The following is a 23,187-nucleotide window of genomic DNA, read 5'->3' on the forward strand; positions in this document are numbered from 1 at the left end:
CAATTTTCAGTCTGCTCTTGCTGGAAAAGCAACAATGGAACTGAAATAAGGCTGTTGAATAGGCTCTGAGAGATGCAGAAAGAATGACAATTGAGAGTCTAAGATTCAAAATAAGACATATCTGATTCCAAAAATTTTGCCTTTAATAAAATTTAAAAAGACATCAAATGCACCATATAAAAATTCCCAACATTGTTGTACTAGTTACATATTTTCAGTTGTGAAACATTAGTTTATTCCCATAGGTCATTTTATGCTTGAAGCAACCATTCTATTAAGTGTCTTGTCATTGTAAAAAGATATCACTGCCTTTGTCTTTTTTGTTAATTTCTTTTTGTTCTTTTTTTAGTTTTTCTTGGCTTCAAGGGTGATAAAACTGGAATTGGATTGCCATCAGAAGCAAGAAAGGATTTCTTCATCACAATTTCTCATGTGATGCTTGAGTTTTTATCTTTCAAGTCTATTTAATTCCTTCCTGTCTTATTACTGAGCAGATATTTTATGTTCCTTTATTTTTATTTATTTATTTATTTATTTTATTGACTTTGTAATAATATTACATTAAAAATATATATGTGAGGTCCCATTCAACCCCATCCCCCCACCCCACCTCTCCCCCCCCCCAGCATATGTTCCTTTAAATAAAGGGAATAAAGTGATCATAACAAAAGGGAGCTCTGTGTTTACATGAGCATGGGAGGCTTGTCAGCTAGAATTTCAGAGCACCATTTCTAAATACTTGGAGAATGGAAAAACTGATGTTGTCAGCTTGCATTTTATTTACTCCTGGATTATGTGTGTGGTTGAGTATGAGAAGAGCATGATGTTAACTCCCGCCCAATGATGCTAAGGTGTGCATTATGTGTGTGTGTGTGTGTGAAGTGTGTATGGGATGTGATGTGTGATGTGAGCAGTCCTCAGAGCAGTGGTATCTAAGCTCATATATTACAATAGGTGTCTTCTATAGTATAGAGCCTGGAGGCTATTCTAAAAATGCCAATAGGACCAGTTCCATTCCATTTGGTGGGATAGCTTTGCATCCAAATTAATGAATAGTGAGAGTTTCAGAATATGGATGAAGACCTCCCTGAATTTGAAGATTCAGCAGCAATAAGGCTGCCTTGTTCTTAAACTTCCTCTGAAATCATCTCTATTCACTATCCTCTTAATCATTTCCCTGCCACACTGACCTCCTTGTTCACTCTGAACATTGGAAAAAAGTCATTTTTAGGGTCTTTTTCCTAGAAGTTATCCCACTGGGCACAAATTTCCCCTTACATCCTCATGGCTACTGCCTTCTTTTCCTTTAGGTGCCTCTTTGAATTTCACATCATATATGGGACTTTTCTGAACACCAAGTGAAAAACAGCTCCATCATTTCACTTTTTTTACCTGCTTTCTTTTCCTTAAAGCATGTGAAATCATCCCCTTTGTAATATGATTGTGTTTTAATTGCATGTATTCTATATGTGCTGATGGTTGGGACTTTTGAGTTACAGCATTGTAAACTCATTGCCACAACTCTACTTGCCTCTTAGTCACAACTCAATACATATTCCACAAATGAATGAATATCTCATGAAATCCATAGTGTTCATGAATTCTTGGTAAAGGGCTGAGTTTGGGGGATGGAATTCCTAGTCAGAGGTGGCACTACAAATACCCTAAAGGGATAAGATCTATATAAATAATATAATATTAAATTTATCACTGAAATAGGCAATGTAACATTTCTGTTTGGATAGTGCTACTTGCTTTGTGAAACTATCCATGTTCCTTTTTGTTTCTTCTTAGTCTCATCAGGCACATGGGACCTGGAAATGAAACGCAAATTTCAGAATTTCTTCTCCTGGGATTTACAGAAGTTCCAGAAGTGCAACCCCTCCTGTTTGGGTTGTTCCTGTCCATGTACCTGGTCACCTTTTTTGGGAACCTGGTCATCATCCTGGCCATCATCATTGACTGTCACCTCCACACACCCATGTACTTCTTCCTCTCAATCTTGTCCCTTTGTGATATTGGCTTATCCTCCACTACTGTCCCAAAGATGCTGGTGAACATCCAGGCACAGAGTAGAGTCATAACCTATGCAGGCTGCCTCACCCAGATGTATTTTTTCTTGCTCTTTGGAGGGTTGGATGACTGCCTCCTGGCCGTGATGGCCTATGACCGCTTTGTGGCCATCTGCCACCCCCTTCACTATACAGTCTCTATGAAACCCCAGATCTGTGTCCTGATGGCTCTGGGGTCCTGGACCATGAGTGTTATGGAATCCTGCTTACAGAGTTTATTGGTGTCACAACTGTCCTTTTGTTCAAGTGTAGAAATCCCAAACTTTTTCTGTGAACTTCGTCAGATGGTCCAACTTGCCTGTTCTGACACTTTTCTCAATTACTTAGTAATGTATTTAATAGCTGGAGTGCTGGCCGGGGGCCCCCTTGCTGGAATCCTTTTCTCCTACTATAAGATTGTTTCCTCTGTATTTGCAATCTCGTTAGCTCAGGGGAAATATAAAGCATTTTCAACCTGTGCATCTCACCTCTCAGTAGTCTCCTTATTTTATTTCACGACCATAGGGGTGTACCTCAGTCCTGCTGCTTCACACAACACACATTCAGGTGCACTGGCCACGGTCATGTACACCATGGTCACACCCATGCTGAACCCCTTCATCTATAATCTGAGGAATAAAGATATAAAGAAGGCTCTGAAAAAATGCTTTGGGAGGAAAGTCTGCAAAGTGTCATTTGTCTTGCAGCAGCTGAAAGGCCAGTTTTAGCAGCTCCTAAACCTTCAGAGCTACATATTTCCTTTCTTTGTTCAGTAGGTGCATATAGACCTGCCTAGAGTCAAGATGACCTCAAAAATGAAGAAGTAAAATTTTAAAGCACACATTGTGTTATAGAGCAAGATTTTATTTTTGATAATGAAAGAGTTCTCCTTGAAGTATGCATGATTCATGTACATGTTTAAGGAGTTTTTCAGTGTTGTTCAGGAATGGATTGCATTTTCTGAATAATTTCATTGGATCACCTCTTGTTCCTGCTTGAACTTTACCAATGCTGCCTATGAATATCACTTCTTGATTTCCTCTGAATAGAATATCTGCTTTTGTTCAAAACTGTCATAAAATTTAAAGAGGTGACAAAATACAACCTAGGTATTTCCTCTATCAGTCAGTAATTTATCTCTTGTATGTTCAAATCTCTAATCTATATTCTTTTCTTAAAAAAATCAAATTTATTGATACAGCTTAATAAAGCATACAATCCACCCAGAGTGTTCAATTAATGGTATTTGGTTAATCACATAGACCTGTATTCATTAATTTCTAATAAATATTCTTGATCAGCGATGACTAAACACAGGAGGTTGACATTTTGGCTATCATACCTCTTTTAATGGAGTGTTCTGATTTGCAGCCATAAATTGCTACTGCACAAACCTCCATGCCATTGCAAGTACTTATGGCTACCTAGATGGTGACATTCATTGTATGATATTTTAAAAAACAATTTTATTAAATAATAATCACACACTGTACAATACATACAAAGTGTACATTCAGTTGCCTTTGGTATAATTAAAGGCTTCTTCATCACTGAAATCAACTTTATTTACTTTTACAATTTATTTTATTTTTTTATTTTAATTTATTTATTTATTTTTAATTTTCTTAAATTTTTTATTTTTTTATTCATATTTTAAAAATATTACATTTAAAAAATATGAGGTCCCCATTCACTCTCACCACCCCCACCCCACCATTCCCTCCACAGCCACACTCTCCCCCATCATCACGACACATCCATTGCATTTGGTGAGTACATCTCTGGGCATTGCTGCACATCATGGTCAATGGTCCACATCATAGCCCATACTCTCCCATGTTCCATCCAGTGGACTGTGGGAGGATCTACAATGTCCGGTAATTGTCCCTGCAACACCACCCAGGACAACTTCAAGTCCCAAAAATGCCTCCACATTTCATCTCTTCCTCCCATTCCCTGCACCCAGCAACCACCATGGCCACTTTTTCCACACGAATGCCACATTTTCTCAATTACTAACCACAATAGTTCATGAATAGAATATCAGTAAGTCCACTCTGATCCTTACTGTATTCCTCTTTCCTGTGGACCTTGGCTTGTTTGTGTCCATTCCACATCTATGTCAAGAGGGGGCTTAGAGTCCATATGGATACTGGATGTAATCCTCCTGCTTTCAGTTGTAGGCACTCTTGGCTCTGTGGTGTGGTGGCTGACATTCTTCAACTCCATGTTAGCTGAGTGGGATAAGTCCAATAAACCAGAGTGTAGGAGCTTGAAGTCTGTTGAGGCTCAGGGCCTGGCTATCATATTGTCAGTCCAGGGATTCAGATCCCCTAGATCGATCTTAAACCCCAGCATCAACTACAATTCCAGTAAAGTAACAGGGAAGGCTTGTGAAAAGAGATCACATCTGAGTCCAGCTCCATCACGCAGAGAAACCAACTCCAAAGAAGGGCCAACTGACATGGCAGTGAACTCCATCTGCCATGACCATAAAACCTGTGGGTGTCTTTAGCCCTCAAAAGAACCAATACCTGGGGTTGTATCTACTTTATCTGTCGCTGAGACTTTGCTCAGGTGTGCATAAGGGCAATCCTTCTGACAAACTCCAGACTCTTTTTTAGAGACTCATAGCCATATAAACTCGTTTGTCCTTTCCATTTCCCCCTTAATTTAGGTCAAACAGCATTTTTAACTCCTGTTATTATATGTAGACAGGGATATTCTGCTGGTCCACGTTGAACCTTTAATTAAAGGTCATTTTCTAGTTACATGATCAGCTGGTACTTGGTAGTGATCCCTCTGTGCCAGGCAGGCTCATCCCCGGGTGTCATGTCCCATGCTGGGGGAAAGGCAGTGCATTTATATGCTGAGTTTGGCTTTGAGACTGGCCACATTTGAGTAACACGGAAGCTGTCAGGAGGGAACCCTTAGGCACAGTGCTGCTCTAGGCCATGTTCTTATTTCAGGTGTGCAGGCTCACAGGCATAGTCATTAGTATCAGGGACTCGCTGTTGGACCCTCATTCCTTCCTGGTCTTTGTTGTTGCACCCAGGGGACTGCTGCTGCTCCCCTAGGGACCAAGGAAGAGCCCCCCCCCCCCCACCGGCCAGGAACCCAGCACTCCCCCAGTTGTTGTTTTTAATTGTTTCCACTATGAGTATATCCAAACATTTCCATGCACTCCAGACACATGCCCTGTATAACTCCCTGTCAACCCTATGTTCCCTGTCAATAACATCCCATACCAGTATTCCTCTGCTGCCATTGTTGAACCACTCTGTGATCCAAAACTTCCTGAAAAGTGAAACCCAATATAATGCCAGGTTCCCCTAATAGTAAAATGGAATATAGCAATGAGTTTAAAGGTTAGATACAGGATACATATTGATTTGGAAAAATTCTACAGCCTATCTTTTTCTTTTTCTTTTTCCTAATTATTGTGCTTCTCTTCACAAGAGCCCTAGATCACAGTAATTCATATATACAATATACAGTACTCCCACATATCCAATATAAAATCTTTTCCCTTCCACAGCAATAATCTTTTAACATATTTGTTGCTGCCTCCCTTCACCCCTCCTCCTAGCCTTTGTTATCTCCCTTTTCCAGCCGTTGCTATCCTTCCCGCCAGTCCCGTCCACTTAGCCAACTCATAATCTGCCCCCTTTCTTAGTCACCGCCTACCTCATAGCTGCCTGCACAGCTCCGCCTATCCACTACCGCCCCGTAGTTAATCCACCCCAGTTTCTACCCCTCCCTTGACCCGACCTTATATAATCAAGTGTATTTCCGCAATAAAGTGGACAGCTCACAGGCTGTCTCCGTGGTTTTTACCGCGCGTCCCCCACACCTGGAGAACCTAGGCCTACGCGCTGGCCTAGGGGCTCACTGTCGAGCCGTGGAAGCCCGCCCGGTCCTCGTGGGTTGCTAACTTAAAATAGCAAGCCCACAGCACATATTCATACCATATTTACTGAAACTGATATACAAATATTGAGACAATAGCTTTCAAACAAGGTAACATTTTTGTTTACATTGTGGTTTATACTTTAGGCTATACAATTTGTAAAATGTTTAATATCCTATGTTTTACATTATGATTTACATTATTAGTCTGTCAGCCCCTATATGTTTTTTGGTATCATATTACATGTTTTATATCCATCCTCGTGTATGCTTGTGAAACACTTCTATTGCCCTCACTGTTACGTTGGTTCCATCTATTCAATATCTATTGCCCCCCCTCCTTGGGGCCCACAATGACAGTCAATCTTCATTTCTTGAGGGCCATGTTCAGAGATACTTGCACCAGTGTTGAGGGCTTGACATGCTCAACTGCCCTAATGCCCTGGGAGCCACCATTTCTCTTGAGAGATACAGTTCCCTCTATTTGATGGCATTAGTCCTCCCCAGGATGTGGGTATACCTTCACTCTCATTATATGGGTCTCTACCTGATGGTATAACCCACTCTGGCAAAATGAACATTCACATATTCCCTAGAAGTCTGCTTTAAATCAGATTATCCCCTTTAAGTATCTTAAACAGGTAACTTTCCTTATTATATTTTAAAAGGTTTCCTCAGCATTATACTCTCAACCAACACCTGATATTCTCCTATGTTCATATTCCCCCAATTTCTTGGGCAATATTACCCATCTGTCCATCCCTAGCCCCCCTCAAGGCCACAAAGGCCCACCCAAAGGTAACACTATGCCCCCATTTTATCACTTCCTTGTACACATACTTATTGCCAGCTTATCATAGATTTCCCCTATGAAGATGTCAGCTTATATCCTTCCTCTACCCCCCGATTTCCTGTAAGCCTATCTTCCAGTCTCTAGCTCTCTGAGGCAGCTTGGTTTACTTATTTCATATCATTGAGGTCATGTAGTATTTTTCCTTCAATGCCTGGGTTGCTTCAATCAACATAAGGTTCTCAAGATTTATCCATGTTATCATGTATGTTTGTAGTGTATTTGTTCTGAAAGCCGAGTAGTATTCCATTGTATGTATATATCACATTTTATTGATCCACTCATCTGTTCAAGGGCATTTGGGTTGATTCCAACTTTTGGCGATACTGAACAATGCTGCTATGAACATTGGTGTGCATATATTGGTTTGTGTCCTTTTTTTCAGCTCTGCTGGGTATATACCCAGCAGTGGAATTGCTGGGTCATATGGCAAATCTATGGTTAGTTTTTTGAGAAACCACCATACTGTCCTCCAGAATGGTTGGATCCTTCTGCATTCACACCACCAGTGGATGACTGTTCCCATTTCTTCACATTCTCTCCAGCATTTGGATTCTTCTTTTTTCAAAGCTGCCAATCTTATGGGAGTAAGATGGTATCTCATTGTAGTTTTGATTTGCATTTCCCTGATAGCTAAAGATTTGGAGCATTTTTCATGTGCTTTTTAGCCATTTGTATTTCTTCTTTGGAGAAGTGTCTGTTTAGATCTTTTTCCCATTTTTTAAATGGGTTGTTTATCTTTTAATTTCAAGATATAGGAGTTCTTTATATTTGCAAGTTATAAGTCTCTTATCGGATATACGCTTGCCAAATATTTTCTCCCATTGTGTAGGCACCCTTTTTACTTTCTTGACAAACTCCTTTGAGGAGCAGTAGGCTTTAATTTTGAGGAAGTCCCATTTATCTATTTGTTCTTTTGCTGCTCGTTCTTTTCGTGTGATGTTCATGAAGACGTTTCCAATTACAAGGTCTTGTAGATGTTTTCTTACACTGCTTTCCAAAGTCTTTATGGTCTTGGCTCTTATATTTAGGTCTTTGATTCATCTAGAGTTGATCTTTGTATAAGGTGTGAGATGGTAATCCTCTTTCATTCTTCTACATATGGATATCCAGTTCTCCAGGCACCATTTGTTAAATAAGCCATTCTCTCCCAGTTGAGAGGGTTTGGTGGCTTTAGTGAATATTATACGGCTATATATATGAGGTTCTACATCAGAACATTCGATTCAATTCCATTGGTCTGTGTGTCTCTCCTTATGCCAATACCATGCTGTTTTCACTACTGTAGATTTGTGGTATATGTTGAAGTCAGGTAGTGTGATTCCTCCAATTTCATTTTTCTTTCTCAAAATGTCTTTGGCTATTTGGGGCCTCTTTCCTTTCCAAATAAATTTCATAGTTAGTTTTTCCAGTTCCTTAAGGAAGGCTGTATTGATTTTTATTGGGATTGCATTGAATGTGTAGATCAGTTTTGGTAGGATAGACATCTTAATAATATTTAGCCTTCCTATCCATGAACAGGGAATATTCTTCCATTTATTTAGGTCTTCTTTGATTTCCTTGAACAGTCTTGTGTAGTTTATAGTGTATACGTTTTTTACATCTTTAGTTAAATTTATTCCTAAATATTTGATTTTTTAATTTACTATTGTAAATGGTATTTGTTTCTTGATTTCCTCCTGAGCTTGCTCATTATTGGTGTACAGAAATGCTACTGATTTTTGCGCATTGATCTTATAACCTGTGACTTTACTGAACTCATTTATGAGTTCTAGAAGCTTTGTTGTAGACCTCTCAGGGTTTTCTATGTATTGGATCATGTCATCTGCAAATAATGAAATTTTGACTTCTTCCTTTCCAATTTGAATGCCTTTTATATCTGGTTCTTGCCTCAGTGCTCGAGCAAGTACTTCTAAGACACTGTTAAATAGAAGAGGAGACAGTGGGCATCCTTGTCTTGTTCCTGACTTTAGAGGGAAGGATTTTAGGATTTCTCCATTGTAAACAATGTTGGCTGTAGGTTTTTCATATATACTCTTTATCATGTTCAAAAAATTTCCTTGTATTCCGATCTTTTGGAGTGTCTTTATAAAGAAAGGGTGCTGTATTTTGTCTAAAGCTTTTTCTGCATCTATAGATATAATCATGTGATTTTTGTCCTTCAATCAGTTTATATGGTGTATTACATTGATTGATTTTCTTATGTTGAACCATCCTTGCATACCTGGAATGAATCCCACTTGGTCGTTGTGTATAATTTGTTCAATGTGTTGTTGAATACGATTAGCAAGTATTTTGTTAAGCATTTTTGTGTCTAGGTTCAATAGAGATATTGCCCTGTAATTTTCCTTTTTTGTGGTGTCTTTGTTTGGTTTTGGTACTAGGGTAGTGTTGGCATCATAGAATGAGTTAGGCAATGTTCCTTCTTTTCGAATTTTTGGAAGAGTTTCAGCATGATTGGTGTTAGTCCTTTCCGGAATGTTTTGTAGAATTCACCTGTGAAGCCATTTGGCCCTGGGCTCTTCTTAGTTGGGAGGATTTTAATGACTGATTCTATCTCTTTACTTGTGATTGGTTTGTTGAGATCATCAATTTCTTCTTTCATCAATGTTGGCTGCTTATGTGTTTCTAGGAAATTGTCCATTTCCTCTGAATTGTCATTTTTGTTGGAATATAGTTTTTCAAAGTATCCTGTTATGGTAGTCTTTATTTCTGTGGGGTCAGTGGTGATATCTCCTTTCTCATTTCTTATTTTGTGTATTTGCATCTTCTCTCTTTTTTTCTTTGTTAGTCTCACTAAAGGTTTGTCAATTTTATTGATCTTCTCAAAAAAGCAGCTCTTGGTCTTGTTTATCTTTTCAAGTGCGTTCTTATTTTCTATTTCCTTCAGTTCTGCTCTTATCTTTGTTATTTCTTTCTTTCTTCTTCCTGTGATATTACTTTGTTGTTTTTTTTAATAATTCCTCCAAATATGCAGTTAGTTCTTCAATTTTTGCTCTTTCTTCTTTTTTGATGTATGAATTTATGGCTATAAATGTCCCTCTCAGTACTGCTTTTGCTGCGTCCCATAAATTTTGGTATGTTGTGTTATCATTATCATTTGTTTCAAGGTAGTTATTGATTTCTTTTGAGATTTCCTCTTTGACCGGCTGTTTTTCTAAGAGTGTGCTGTTTAATTTCCATATCTTGGTGTGAAATCGGGGCCTCTGGCGCTTGCAGATTTCCAGCTTCACTCCACTGTGGTCAGAGATATTATTTTGTATGATTTCCATTTTTCTGAATTCATTAAGCCTTTCTTTGTGGCCTAGCATATGCTCTATCTTCGAGAATGGTCTATGTGCACTTGAAAAAAATGTATATCCTGCTGTATTTGGGTGTAATGATCCTTATATGTCTATTAGATGCAACTTCTCTAATACACTGTTCAAATATTTTGTTTCTTTAGTGATTCTCTTTTGAGATGTTCTGTCCAGAATTGATAGTGGTGTATTAAAATCTCCCACTCTAATTGTAGATGCGTGTATTCTTTCACTTAGTTTTTCCAGTGTTTGTCTCATGTATTTAGAGGCACCCTTGTTAGGAGCATAAATATTTATGATTGTTCGTTCTTCTTGAGACATTGTCCCTTTCACTAAAATGTAGTATCCTTCTTTGTCTCTCACAATTGTTTCACATTTAAAGTCTATTTTGACTGATATTAATATGCTACTCCTGACTTTTTTTGGTTATTGTTTGCTGGTAAGATTGTTTTTCAACAATTCACTTTCAGCCTTCATGAATCTCTGGGTCTAAGATGTGTCTCTTGTAGACAGCATGTAGGTGGGCCATATTTCCTTATCCAGTGTCTCAGTCTGAATCTTTTTTATAGGTGAATTTAATCCTTTGACATTCAGTGTTATTCCTTTCATGGAATTATTTATGTTCGCCATATTTTGATTGGACTTGTGTTTGTCATATTTTGTTTGTTTTTTCTTTCTTCTCTTTTTTCTTATTTTATTGCTCTTGAACTCTCCCCCAACTCTGCCTGTCCTGTTTTTTCCTTTCTTCTTGCAGAACTCCCTTTAATATTTCTTAAAGGGGAGGTTTCCTGTTGACATGCTCTTTCAATTTCTGTTTATCTGTGAATATTTTGAACTCTCCATCATTTTTGAATGCTAGTTTAGCTGGGTAGAGTATTCATGGTTGGAATTTTTTTTCTTTTAGTACCTTAACCATATCATACCACTGCCTTCTTGCCTCCATGGTTTCAGATGAGAAATCAGCACTTAATCTTATGGAGCCTCCCTTGTATGTGATGGTTTTCTTTTCTCTTGCTGCTTTTAGAATTTTCTCTTTGTCTTGAACATCAGATAATTTGACAAGTATATGTCTTGGGGTGGGCCTGTTGGGGTTTATGATGTTTATGGTACGTTGTGCTTCTTGGCTATGTATATCTGTCTCTCGCAGTAGATTTGGGAATTTTTCAGCCATTATTTCCTGCAACACCCCTTCTGACCCCTTTCCCTTCTCTTCTCCTTCTTGGATGCCTATAATATGTATGTTTGTGCGTTTTGCATTGTCATTCCTGTCACTAAGTCTTAGCTGGATTTTTTCTGTCTTTTTATCAATCAATTCTATTATCTGTTTGATTTCCGATGTACTGTCTTCCACAACATTAATTCTCTCCTCTGCCTCTTCTAATCTGCTGCTATTTGCTGCAAGTTTATTTTTGATTTCTTGAACTGTGTTGTTCATTCCCATCATATCTGTTATCTTTTTGCATATGTCTGCAATTTCCTCTCCAAATGTTTTCTTCATATTGTTAAACTCTTCCCTTACTTCATTAATTTTGTCATTGATATATGTCCTGAGATCTTTAATTACTTGTCTGAAATTCTGCTCCCCATCTCATTTTTTAGTTTATTCATTGGATTCAGCCATGTTTTCCTGATTACTGGTTTGGTTTATAGATTTTTGTTGCTGTTTGTTCATCATTTTATCTTGACAGATTTAACCAGTCCTTAGTTTCTTTGTCTAGTCTTGGGGATTAATTAGCTCTTGTTCTTGTGTAAGTGTTATATCTTCTCTTTGTCACTTTGTTCTTCTTATTCTAATTTCTTGTTGCTGGCTGAGTTCACTTTGAAGGAAAATATTAGGGACAGGGAAAGGCAATTGTGCAAAAAAGGAAAATGTTTAAAGTAGTATTGGTAATAAATGTTACCAGAGCAACAATATGAGATATGGGAGGATTGGTATTAGACTCATGTAAGTTGTGTAGAGTTATAGCAGTAAGTAGAGTACCTATAATGAGGTGGTCAACTGAATATGAGAGGGATATAGTATGAATTAAAAAGCCAGTGTTTTCATGTGGGAGGGAAAGAGAAAAGAAAGACAATAGTATCAACAGTGGATAAAAGACAGAAAAGAAAACAAAGGTATTAGAAATTAAATGTGTAGACAATTTGGGGACCAAAGAAAGGGAGGTGGAATATAGGAGAGACAGTAGATGATGGAGGATATCAAGGTGTGGGTGAAAAGGGATAGTGTAGGTGGCCAAAATCAATTCACACAGAAATGAGGCAGTGGAGGATGAGGAAACCCAGCAAATGTGAGGTATTCCCTGCAGCACTTAATGTATTATTAAGATAACATAAAATAAGAAGAAAAAGAGGGAAAAGAAAAAAAAAAGATAAGAAAAGACTAGGAGATAATGCAATATTAGCAACCAGGACACTTACGTGAACCTTCTCTGTCACCATCCCACCAGATCGATGTCCACACACCTCCTGCCCTGTAAAATCCCGAAACAGCCTGGTCCTGAAGAATTTCCAATGCTGCCCAGCCACTTCTTTGCAGGAGAGACAATAAGGTACACTCACTCAGACACCATCTTGCCCCACCTCTGACAATCTATCTTTTATATGGTTCTTAATGATTGTAAGGTCTAAGTACTTTTGTCCACTTTCAAAACTTCTTCTCACTTCTAAACTTTTTTACCTCTGACCAATTATGGCCTTATTTACTCCTTGGTCCATTAGACCACTGACTCCTAAGCTTTACTGTGCAAACAAATCATACAATCCTGTAAAACATAGATTTCAAATCAGAAGGTGTGGGATGGGGTCCTAAAGTCTGAATTTCTGAAGAGGTCCTAGGTGAGGCTGATCCTGTTGGTTCTTGGACTCCACTTGTGATGCATCAGAAGGTTGTGGGCTGTATTTCCACCACATTAATAGGTTAATGAAGGAGAACTTTTCCTGGTGGTATGTGCTACTTTGTGAACAAATATCTTAGTCTTAGACTGATGTCCATCAGGCAAGAAGATCCCATCCCATTATTCATCACATACACAGATTTTGTTATTATAAAGATGATCCTCTTGGTGGAAATGGGATCTTGTCACTGATCACATTCCTACTCAATCTATTTACACAGGGCTTTGCAAGTGAAAAAGATTTCCACCTCATAGTCCTCAGTTATGCCTATAAACATATCTCAGTTCAGTTTCTGACTCCAATATACCATGTTTTTGGATGTTTTCTTATTTTTGTAGCTCTTCTCTGGATGATTTCTACTGATGAGGAGTGAATATTATGTAACTCATTGTATTAGTATTCCCAATACCATCCATTCTGCAAAAGGTACATGGCACACACAAATGGACTGTTTGGTGATGTTTTCATAGATAGGGAGTATATAGCCTTGAAAAGATTAAAGTTTGCAGTAGACCTTTACAATTTAACTAGAGACTGCACAGGTTATGCCAGGCAGCTATGTGCTTCAGGCTGTGTTTCACTTAAGTGGATACATCCTGATCTCCTAGCTCCCACACCCCTAAATATGAGAAAAGATATTCAAGCTCATTCCTCTTAAAGGAAATTCACATTAAACTGCACTAATATGACACATTTCACCTATTACTAAAATAATCCAAGGGAGTACTCTGCAGTACATATTTTCTGTGCCTGGCTGACTTCTATTCAGTTTCAGCCTCTTCCCTCCATTTCTAAGGAGACCTACCTTTTAGGCTCAATTACCAACACAATCCCTTTCTTAGCATAAATCACAAATTGTAATTATGTGTCTGGAACAATATTGTGGGTGCCCAAACACTCACATCTCACAAGACCACAGGGGTAATTTGAATTATTAGGCATCTGGAAAATTATCCAAGGCATAGGAGTTGGGACTGCTGAGGGAGGTTTGGAGAAAAAATATAGGAATGTCTACTTCACAACTCCAAACAATCCAAAATAATTTACAAGCCACTTAGGTATATTTTTATTATTGTTCTTTTCCATGCCCATTACAAATAATTCTGATGGTATAAAACTTTCTTCAAATTTACAGTCTCTTGAAAAAGTATCTTCACCAAGTTACGAACAAAGAGGATTGATTTTAAGAATGGAAAGTTGAAGAGAGTTAAGAGTGAGAGTTGTTTTTCAAGAGTAGAGGTGATTTGACCTAAAGAAATGAAAAGAAAAATTCTCCCCATATTCCTTTTCAAACTACTATAGTATCAAGTATCTCAAAATCACATAGGATCATGTTTTCTATCCTTCTTCCCCCTCAAAAAGTTGATGATCCAATGAGATGGAATAATATTAGCACAGTTAGTTGCCTTTGAAAGTCTTCCGCATTTCTCCACAAGGCCTTATGTCATCTCTGTAGTCTAGACCTTAGAGAAGACGTAGTCTCTTTTTTATATCAAATGAAAAGTGAAACCATTCACCAGAACTAGTGGGGAGGACAATTCTTAATATTATGTTGGTGGAGTTTTCTGTGCCTGTTTTTGACTATTGGAGATTAGACTAAGACTATGATTGTCAATCTCTGGGTATATCAGCATATCCTGGAAGAGTTTCTACAGATTACTGCCCAAACTGGAATTTTTTTTAGGTCTGAGGTGGTGCTTGATAATCTTGATTTCAACAATTCCTCTGATATTGCTCTCTCTTGGTTAATGTATGGCCATGATTCTTTACAAAGGACAACTTTAATGCCACTTGACTCCTCCCATTTCCTAGCTAAAAGTCTTGATAGTCATTAAATTTCCCCATTTCTTCATCAGCCATATAGAAAATAAGCCCTGCTTTCTTAAGCCCTCCTTAAAGATATCCAGCATAAGGAAAAACCATAAAGCAAGCCTACTCTAACTCCCTTTTATGGACAAGTTCCATGCTTCCTCATGGGTCAAGCTAGCAAACCTAACTTCGTTTAATAAAGGTGTCTTCCAGGTGATCTGTACATACTACACTTTATTAATACTCCCAGCTGCATTCTTGATTTGTGAAAACTGGTGTTCCATTAGTTGGTGCAAACCCACTGCAAAAGTAGCTTTCTATTTTAATGGTATAAGTCATAGGGGGTGTGCAGGCAGTGTACTTTTGGCATTCATCCAAATCTCCAGAATGGAGTAAATAGTTCATTATCAAACCAGCCAAGTAGGCAAATACATATTACACCTGTCTATGTAAGCTTGTCTCCAAGGTTAATATGTGGTCTAATAACATAATTATTTAGAAGCACTTATTGAAAATATAGATTCACAGTCTTCTCTCAAACTCAGTAAATCAGAATTTAAAAGGTCAGGACTCAGAATGTATTTTTTTTTTCACAAAGACACACCATGTGAGTTCATTCATCATATATTTTTTGGGGGTCTGTCAGTAAGGATGGGTAGACTAAGAAGATAAGAAGTTTCCTAAGTTACTAAGGGCTAGAGAAAAAATCACAGGGTGTTTTCACTTAGAAGTAAAAGTGGGATTAGTGTTACACTGATAACTCCCAAGATTTCTCACACTGTCAGATGAGAAGAGAAAACCACACCCTTAATACACTGGTAAACCTTGGTGACAGAATGTGGAAAAGTAGAGAAAATTCAGCATCTAGCTATATGATTCACATATATTCCTAGCCTTTGCTTTTGATAATAATGCATGAAGGATGTTCTCTTTGCTTAGAAACATTTCTAAGTGTGAATTAGCAGTAATGATTAAAATCATAAAATGCAGTATGATCTTAACATTCGCTGTCATTATTAGAAGATTTAAATAAAAGATTGAAGTCAGATGTATGCATTCAAATTACAGTTCTATTCCTGTTCTTTTCCTGGTATCTTTGTGTACCTATTACCTTTTTTTAGAATCTCATGTCTCTTTCTATAGAACTAGTTCAGTTTTGGTGCCCCTAACTCCATTCTTATTTTCTTCAAGAAAATGCTCAATTTTGCTCACCAATACATTACTCTGTATTGTTCATAAAATACCATCTTCCATAACTTGATATAAATCCTATACTAAAAGATGCTATTGCAAGTTGCATTTAGGGGACAAGGAGTGGAGACAATTCCACAGGTGACAGGAACTGTTGAAATCAGAAAAAGAACAAGAACTTAGTTCAGCATGTGGCATTGCTATGTTCACTTTCTGCCCTTTCAGAATTTGTGATATGAGTGTTCTTATGAGTCAGTTTCCTACAAAGCTGAACATGGCACTGTGTGTGTGTGTGTGTTTGTCACCACATAAATATATGTTAAATAGATGAGCAATAAACCTGAGTGACACTGCCAGTTCATATTCATAGGAAAGAAAAGGAATTTGCTTCAGTAGGACTTAATAAACACCTTTTAGGAGAGATGTAGGTGCAGTCCTCTTAAACATAAGGGTGAATAAATACTTCCTCCATGGCTTTCCCCAGGGGACATAGCTGATTAATAATTCTACTGTACATTCCATGTAATTTTCTGATCTTATAAAATGATTTTCTGCCCTCTTGTTTTCTCTGAACAAATTTTAATCCAAATCATTCTTGAATTTAAACCTGTTGCAAATCTTCAAAATTTCCATTTTGGCCTGTTCTGTAAAACCCATTCAAAATATTTACTATATTTACTTTCCAAAGAAAATCTATACATACTCATTTGGTTGATATGCTTTGTGGACAAGAAAGAAGTGTATTCAACTAAAAAAATAGTCATATATTTTAAAAATACTGCATGATTTTAGCTTTTTAATTCACAGGAAGCTGTTTATGGTCACAGGAATTAAATAAAAAATGGAATTATTATATCATTTGTCAAATGGAATGAGTACTCAAAACAAATATTATTCCTTAAAAATATGGAAGTAATATACAAGTCAATGTAATTTTATATTATTTTGTTAAGGAGGTGGGATGATATAAAGAAGTCAAGTGTTCTGCCTTCTCAACCCATTGAACAATTCAGAATGTACTTCAATGAAGTTATGATTAAAACAATGGCAACATTAATGAGCATTTCTCAGATAACATGCATCATAAAATATCATCATCAGATGATGACATTATTTTCTTGTGTTTCCTTATGATAGGTATACAGTATAAATACTATTATTCCAATTAAAAATTTACAATAAAACAACTGAAAGTGGTTCTGAAATAACCCAAATTCATCTTCTGGAAACTGTGGGAGAAGAGATTCAAAGATAAATTTTCTGATTCCAAATAAAATATCTTTGGCTGTTCTGCACATAATAGGAGAAGCTCCATTTCTATCTCTTTTTTCCCCTTTCTCTATCCAAACATGTTAACAAATATCTTTGCCTTTCTTACCACGAAATGATTGTAAACCTGTGTTGAAAATACTCTGTCATAGAAGTGCAAGGTATACCAATTACTTCAGGTAAGTAAATGAAGTAATGCCACTGGCATGACTGTAAGATGTTGTTTCTATCCAATGGCCTTTGAAATATCTTTGGTGGAGAGATCATTTTAAAAGTGTGAAATTACAACTGGGGATCACAATTGAGGTGATGAAGAGGCTGTTGGCAGAAGTGAAAGTTCTCACACTCTAAAACCTTTAAAATGTGGTAGGAAACTCATAATACACTAGTCAATTATCTCAGCAATATTTAATTGGGATTACCACCAGTGCCACACTTTAATTATAAAATATTTTAAATTTAATGTCAAATTAGAGATGAATGGCTAGTATGTGTCAAGCTTTGATTTTCTGATTTTATCTTGTAATTATTACTTTGACCCTTTAACCCCCTCACCCTCTACCCCACAACAACCAACATGCACTCACCGCTACTAACAACAACCAAAAACAAGTTGTCAGGAATATGCAGTTGGCTATAGCTATGACAAAATTTAGGAGACCAAAGAAGAGGAAGACTTTAGTAGTAATATGAAGAGAGATCTCTTAAGTGAGGCTCAACAAGTCATCTGAATGCTTGACTACATAAAATACTTTTTTTTTGTATCTGGCAGGAAAATAAGCTTTTTGAACATACCCCAGAAAATCAAGACCCAACTTGTTGCCACTGTTTTAAAAGATGTTTCCTGCCAGAATTCAAGGACTTGTAGAGTCACTTGTCTTCCCTCACGTATTTCAGAAAGCTTGGAGATTTGATCTAGTTATAAAAATCAGTGTAAATTGTCCTTATTACAAATATCATATTATTTTACTAGGAAAGCAAGTAAACAAAGAAAATAACTAAAATTAAATCAACTGTAAGTTGATAATTTGATATTCTCTAAATGTTTGAGTGCATATTTTCCTAGATATTTACTTAAGAAGCTCTGAAAATTTTAATACACTAATAAAGCTAGATTTCTATTAACCTAATTTTAGAAGTTTAATCTTTGCACTTAGTTCCCTGAAGGATATTTACCAGACCTTCTCAGTGTGCTTACAGGAATAAGATAAAGTTTAAAAGCAAAAGGAGACAGAATGGTGTCAGGAGCACCTTACGAACCAGTAAATCTGAATTTTCTCAGAGACACAAAGCTTGATATCCTTAAGCATTTGGCACAACTATATCTAAAGAATGGTTTACTAGCCGCTGAAGTCAAGGACAGGTTGAAGTTGCTGAAACAATGCAGGACTGCAAAATTGCACATGTCCTCACCTCAAGACCCCGGCATCATTTGCTTTTTTTTTACTTGTTTTTCTTCTTACTTACCCCTCTCCTCTCCTCTCCTCCCTTCCCTTCCCCCTCCCCTCCCCTCTCCTCTCCTCTCCTCTCCTTCCCTTTTCCCTTTTCCCTTTTCTCTTTCCTCTTTTTTTTCCTCTTTTCTCTCCTTTTCTCTTTTTTCTCCTTTCCTCTTTTCCTTTTTTTTTTGCCTATAAAAATCCTAGCTCTCAATTTCATTCTCAACTATTTAGGTAAGTTTGACCCAATTATTTCCTGGCACACCTGTAATAAATCACATTCTCACTGAGAGACCTGTTTCTCCTTTGTGGTGCCAGATGGGGCAGTTGCCTCTATTATTTTGTATCTGCACTTAGGGTAACAATTTTGGAGATCAGAGTCTAGAGTCATGTTTTTCTTGGATGCAGTCCCTGTAGCATTCCTGTGCAATTTTTTGACAACCGCAGGGTTTCTCTGGAACCCTTAGTTCTATATCTAGCAGCTGCCCAGGGATTTCCCTTGAGGTCAGAAACTGGAGGCTCTGATTGGGCTTTCTGCTGTTCATTGGCACTGGGTGCTTTGAGTGAAGGTGATTTTGATGCTGAATTTTCTCTGTGTTAGATAAGATTGTGAAATACATTCTTCTCCCTGATTTGTACTTACTTGACTTTCTCATTCTGCTCCTGCCAAGAAGAGTGTAGGATTGGTTTTGATGGCCTGCTCATACTGAAGGGACCATTGGATTGCCACTGTGGGTCTGCTCTTGATAAGGGGACTGTTGAATTTTTAGTTGATCTGAACTGATTTATATGGACTTGGTGGGTTTCCATCCCATTATCCATGATCTCAGATTTGGGGTCCAACTGTTGATTTTGTCATTGCATTTTTGCTTTGATGTGAGAAACTGTTGACTTTGAGGAGCCCCTGATATTGATGTTCTGTTTATTATTCCTGTTGGTGCTTGTGTGTGCAGCTATATCTCATCTGGGATGTGTTTTGGAAAACTGGTCTGTATTTGGAAAAGACCCTCTTAAGAAAAAGAAAATGTTTTTCTATTTCAACATTGCCTGGCCACAGTATAAATGATGGTGTAAAGTAACATTTAAATGAGCTTTTAAATTTCAATACTTTCTTGCAATTAAATTCATTTTGTAAAAGAAATCACCAGTGGAATTGGTTTAACTGCTGGAGAAGCAGAAAGCCTTAGCAAAATTAATGTTCTCAGTTTTGTTTCCATTTTAATTCTAATGGAATCTGTATAGCCACATTAATAACATTTGCTTTGTTAAAGTTCAGTAACTTTTGAACTAGACAACTCTATGAAAGTAACAGAGGGAGGAAAAAATAGAAAAAATGTTAGCCGCTTTTCTAAGCCTACAATTTTACCATGACTTAGCATTGACAATGTGGCTATAGAACATTGTTCAGAAATGTGTCCTTGTAAGTTTTCTCAATACAGCTCTCTACAATACTGATAAAACAGTAAACTACCCATGAGCTATCAATGATCTAGTAGTATTGGAAATGAAGTTATGTTTCCATATTACCAAATTGAATCATTATTCTGGCAAATTTACTTAGTGTTAATAGTAACTGTTTGTTATAAGAGCTTGCTTGGAGACAGTTTCCAAAGACATTACGGTAGTTTAAGTAACTATTGTATATAGAAAGTCATTTTTTTAATTAAAGAAAAAGAAATTAATTTTCTTCTAAGAAAATGAAATGACTGGTAATAAAGAAAGAAGAAAATGTGGTACAAAATCTAAATGATACAGAAAATTCAGAATACAGAAAAATTTTTTTTATCATCAAACTTAGGTAAAGATATGATGGGTCTATTTATAGTATTAAAAAGCCTTACCATCAAATAGTATACTCAAGCAAAATTAAAATTTGTTTTTTCTCTGTTATCATGACAAAGTTGCTTAAATCATTAGTATGGTTCAATAAAATTTCATTGATTTTTTCCTCCTGAATAAGCAGTAAACAAAGCAGAAAGTCTGTTTTGTCAAAATAGCTTTTTGTGCTTTAACTCATTGTGTCCTTGGTTTAAGGGAAAACAGTTCTCTCACTTTAAACCCATAATGTCCAAGTAACAACTTTAAACATTTTGCTTTCTCAAAGGCAAATTCTGAAAATTATCTTTTTATTTCAAATGATTTCAAAATATTTGTTCTTTCACCTTATAAAAAGTAAAGTACAAAAAATAGTTAAGTTCATTTGATATACCACAAATTACATTGGTAGTGATTAGAAAGTGTATAACAATTTTTAAAGTTTGACTGACTTCAGTGTCATAAGATTCTCTTGTGCATTGAAACCAGGCCCCTAGTGCTGTGCATGGTACCTCCCAATTTCAGTTATTAGCTCGATTGGTCTCTATGACCCCTAAAACAATAAAGGTATCTACCACATCTCCTGGTCATGCTCTTGAAATAGATGGAAATATGTTGGTCCATTATATTACTTTGGCTCTGCCAACTGCAGATTCTTTGGCATTACCTCCATACTCACTCTGTTTCATTTACCAGAGATGCTATGCACCAAGCTTGTGAAATTTAAATGTATGCATATTTTAAGATTCCTGAAAAATATTTCCAACTTATCTTCCAAAATTGTTACTCTATTTATATACTATTATGAATGAACTATAGTACCTCTTTCCACATCATTTCTCTATGAGAGATTATTATTGTTTTCACTATTGCAAAATGGTTGAGGAGTGCATTGACTCAAGGCTGGATGTGTTTTTATATAGGCAAGTATTGGGTATTGAATCATGACCCCCAAAAAGGCATGTACTGGTCCCAAACCCTGGTCTTGGGTGTGTGAACCCATTTGAAAACAGAGCCTTTGAAGAAGCTATTAGTTAAGCTGAGCCCAATTTGAGTGAGAGGAGGCCTTAATCCAATATGGCTGGTGGCCTTAGATGTAAAACTAATTGGAAGTCATTGGGAGCAATCAGATAAAGGAAATCAACAGAACACAGGGGAGGAAGGAAAATATATTGTTATGTGCATTTCCATATCACAGAAAAGCCAGAAACTGCAAATGTTGCCAGCCTGTAAACCAAATGATACTGATCTTTGGATTAAGCAGTCCTTAACCTCTGAAATCATGAGCCAGTAAATTTCTTCTTAACCAATGCCATTATATTATATCTGTTTTTAAACCTAGTAACCCAATACAAACCAGTTATATTCCTCTTTTTCTAATTGCTACTGGAGTATTTAACTTGTTCTTATTGATTTATAAGAGTTTATAAAAAACATAATGTCTATCATAGTTTACCTTTAATATTAGACATTTTATTTTTTTTATCAAGATGCAAATTATTTATTCTTTTATCAAGGGCATTTCTGGCAAAGTAAATCTTTAATATTTATGGGGAATCAATTTCACTTATTTTGACCTATATGTCTTTTGGGTTTCATGCCATGCTTAGAAAGATCTTACAAAATCCATGGTAATTCTCCTGCATGACATTGCAATGAAGGATACAGACCATTATATATTTTTCATAACTTACAAAATTATGCAGGGTGGTGTAAACTATAATATAAACCATAGTCCATGGTTTGTAGCAATGCTTCAAAATGTGTTCATCAATTGTAACAAATGTACCATACTAATGAAAAATGTTAATATGGGAAGATGGGGGGGGAAGGAGGTATTTTTCTGTAAAATTTAGGCAATCTAAAGCTTCTTTAAAAATAAAAAAGTAACCAAATCCAATGGATGTGTCATGATGATGGGAACGAGTGTTGTTGGGGGGGGGGAGAGGGGGGGTGGGGGGGTGGGGTTGAATGGGACCTCACATATATATTTTTAATGTAATATTATTACAAAGTCAATAAAAAATAAAAAAATTTAAAAAAAAATAAAAAATAAAAAAGTATTAAAAATGAATTAAAAATAAAATCCATGCCTATGTAGGTAGTTTCCTTTTTCTTTAGAAATTTTGCAACTTTGTCTAAAATCAATTGTCTACAGAAGCATGGGTTAATTTCTGAAATCTCAATCCTATTGCATTGGTTTAAATATCTATCCCTCTAACAGTCCAAAATTTTTATATGATTGTATATTTGTAAAGTTTGGAAATTAGTAACTGTCAGTCTTCCAAACTAGTTCTTATTTTTCAAGAGTATTTTGACAAACTTGGGACATTTTGTAACTCTAATTTGATTTTCACCTTTTCTATTTCTGAAAAATAAAAAATATTGATGGGATTACATTAAATCAGCAGATTTCTTTGGACTTTAGTGATGTCTTAACTATATTCTCTTCAAAATCTTAAGGTTGGGAGGTTAAATAATAATTTCCTGAAAAGAAAATAACAATAGTTAACTATTCTTTTAATGGAATCAGATAAAGACTCTGGAAAATTTAAGCTGAGCTGGAAAGGATGAACATGAATTACATAGGTGAAAAGGTAAAAAATACTTGAGGCTGATGGAAAGCTTATGCAAAAGGTCCTGCTAAGAAATAACTTGGAGTG

General features: G+C 36.5%; 1 protein-coding gene across 1 annotated transcript; it reads left to right on the forward strand.

Annotated features, from left to right (window-relative positions):
• Nucleotides 1-1,807: 1,807 nt before the first annotated feature.
• LOC139437341 (olfactory receptor 7A17-like) lies at nucleotides 1,808-2,779 on the forward strand. The gene has a single exon (XM_071211067.1). The coding sequence runs from the start codon at nucleotides 1,808-1,810 to the stop codon at nucleotides 2,777-2,779; it is 972 nt and encodes a 323-aa protein (XP_071067168.1).
• Nucleotides 2,780-23,187: the final 20,408 nt, after the last annotated feature.

The sequence above is a fragment of the Dasypus novemcinctus genome, chromosome 22 (assembly GCF_030445035.2).
Source record: "Dasypus novemcinctus isolate mDasNov1 chromosome 22, mDasNov1.1.hap2, whole genome shotgun sequence".
NCBI classification, from domain to species: Eukaryota; Metazoa; Chordata; class Mammalia; order Cingulata; family Dasypodidae; genus Dasypus; species Dasypus novemcinctus.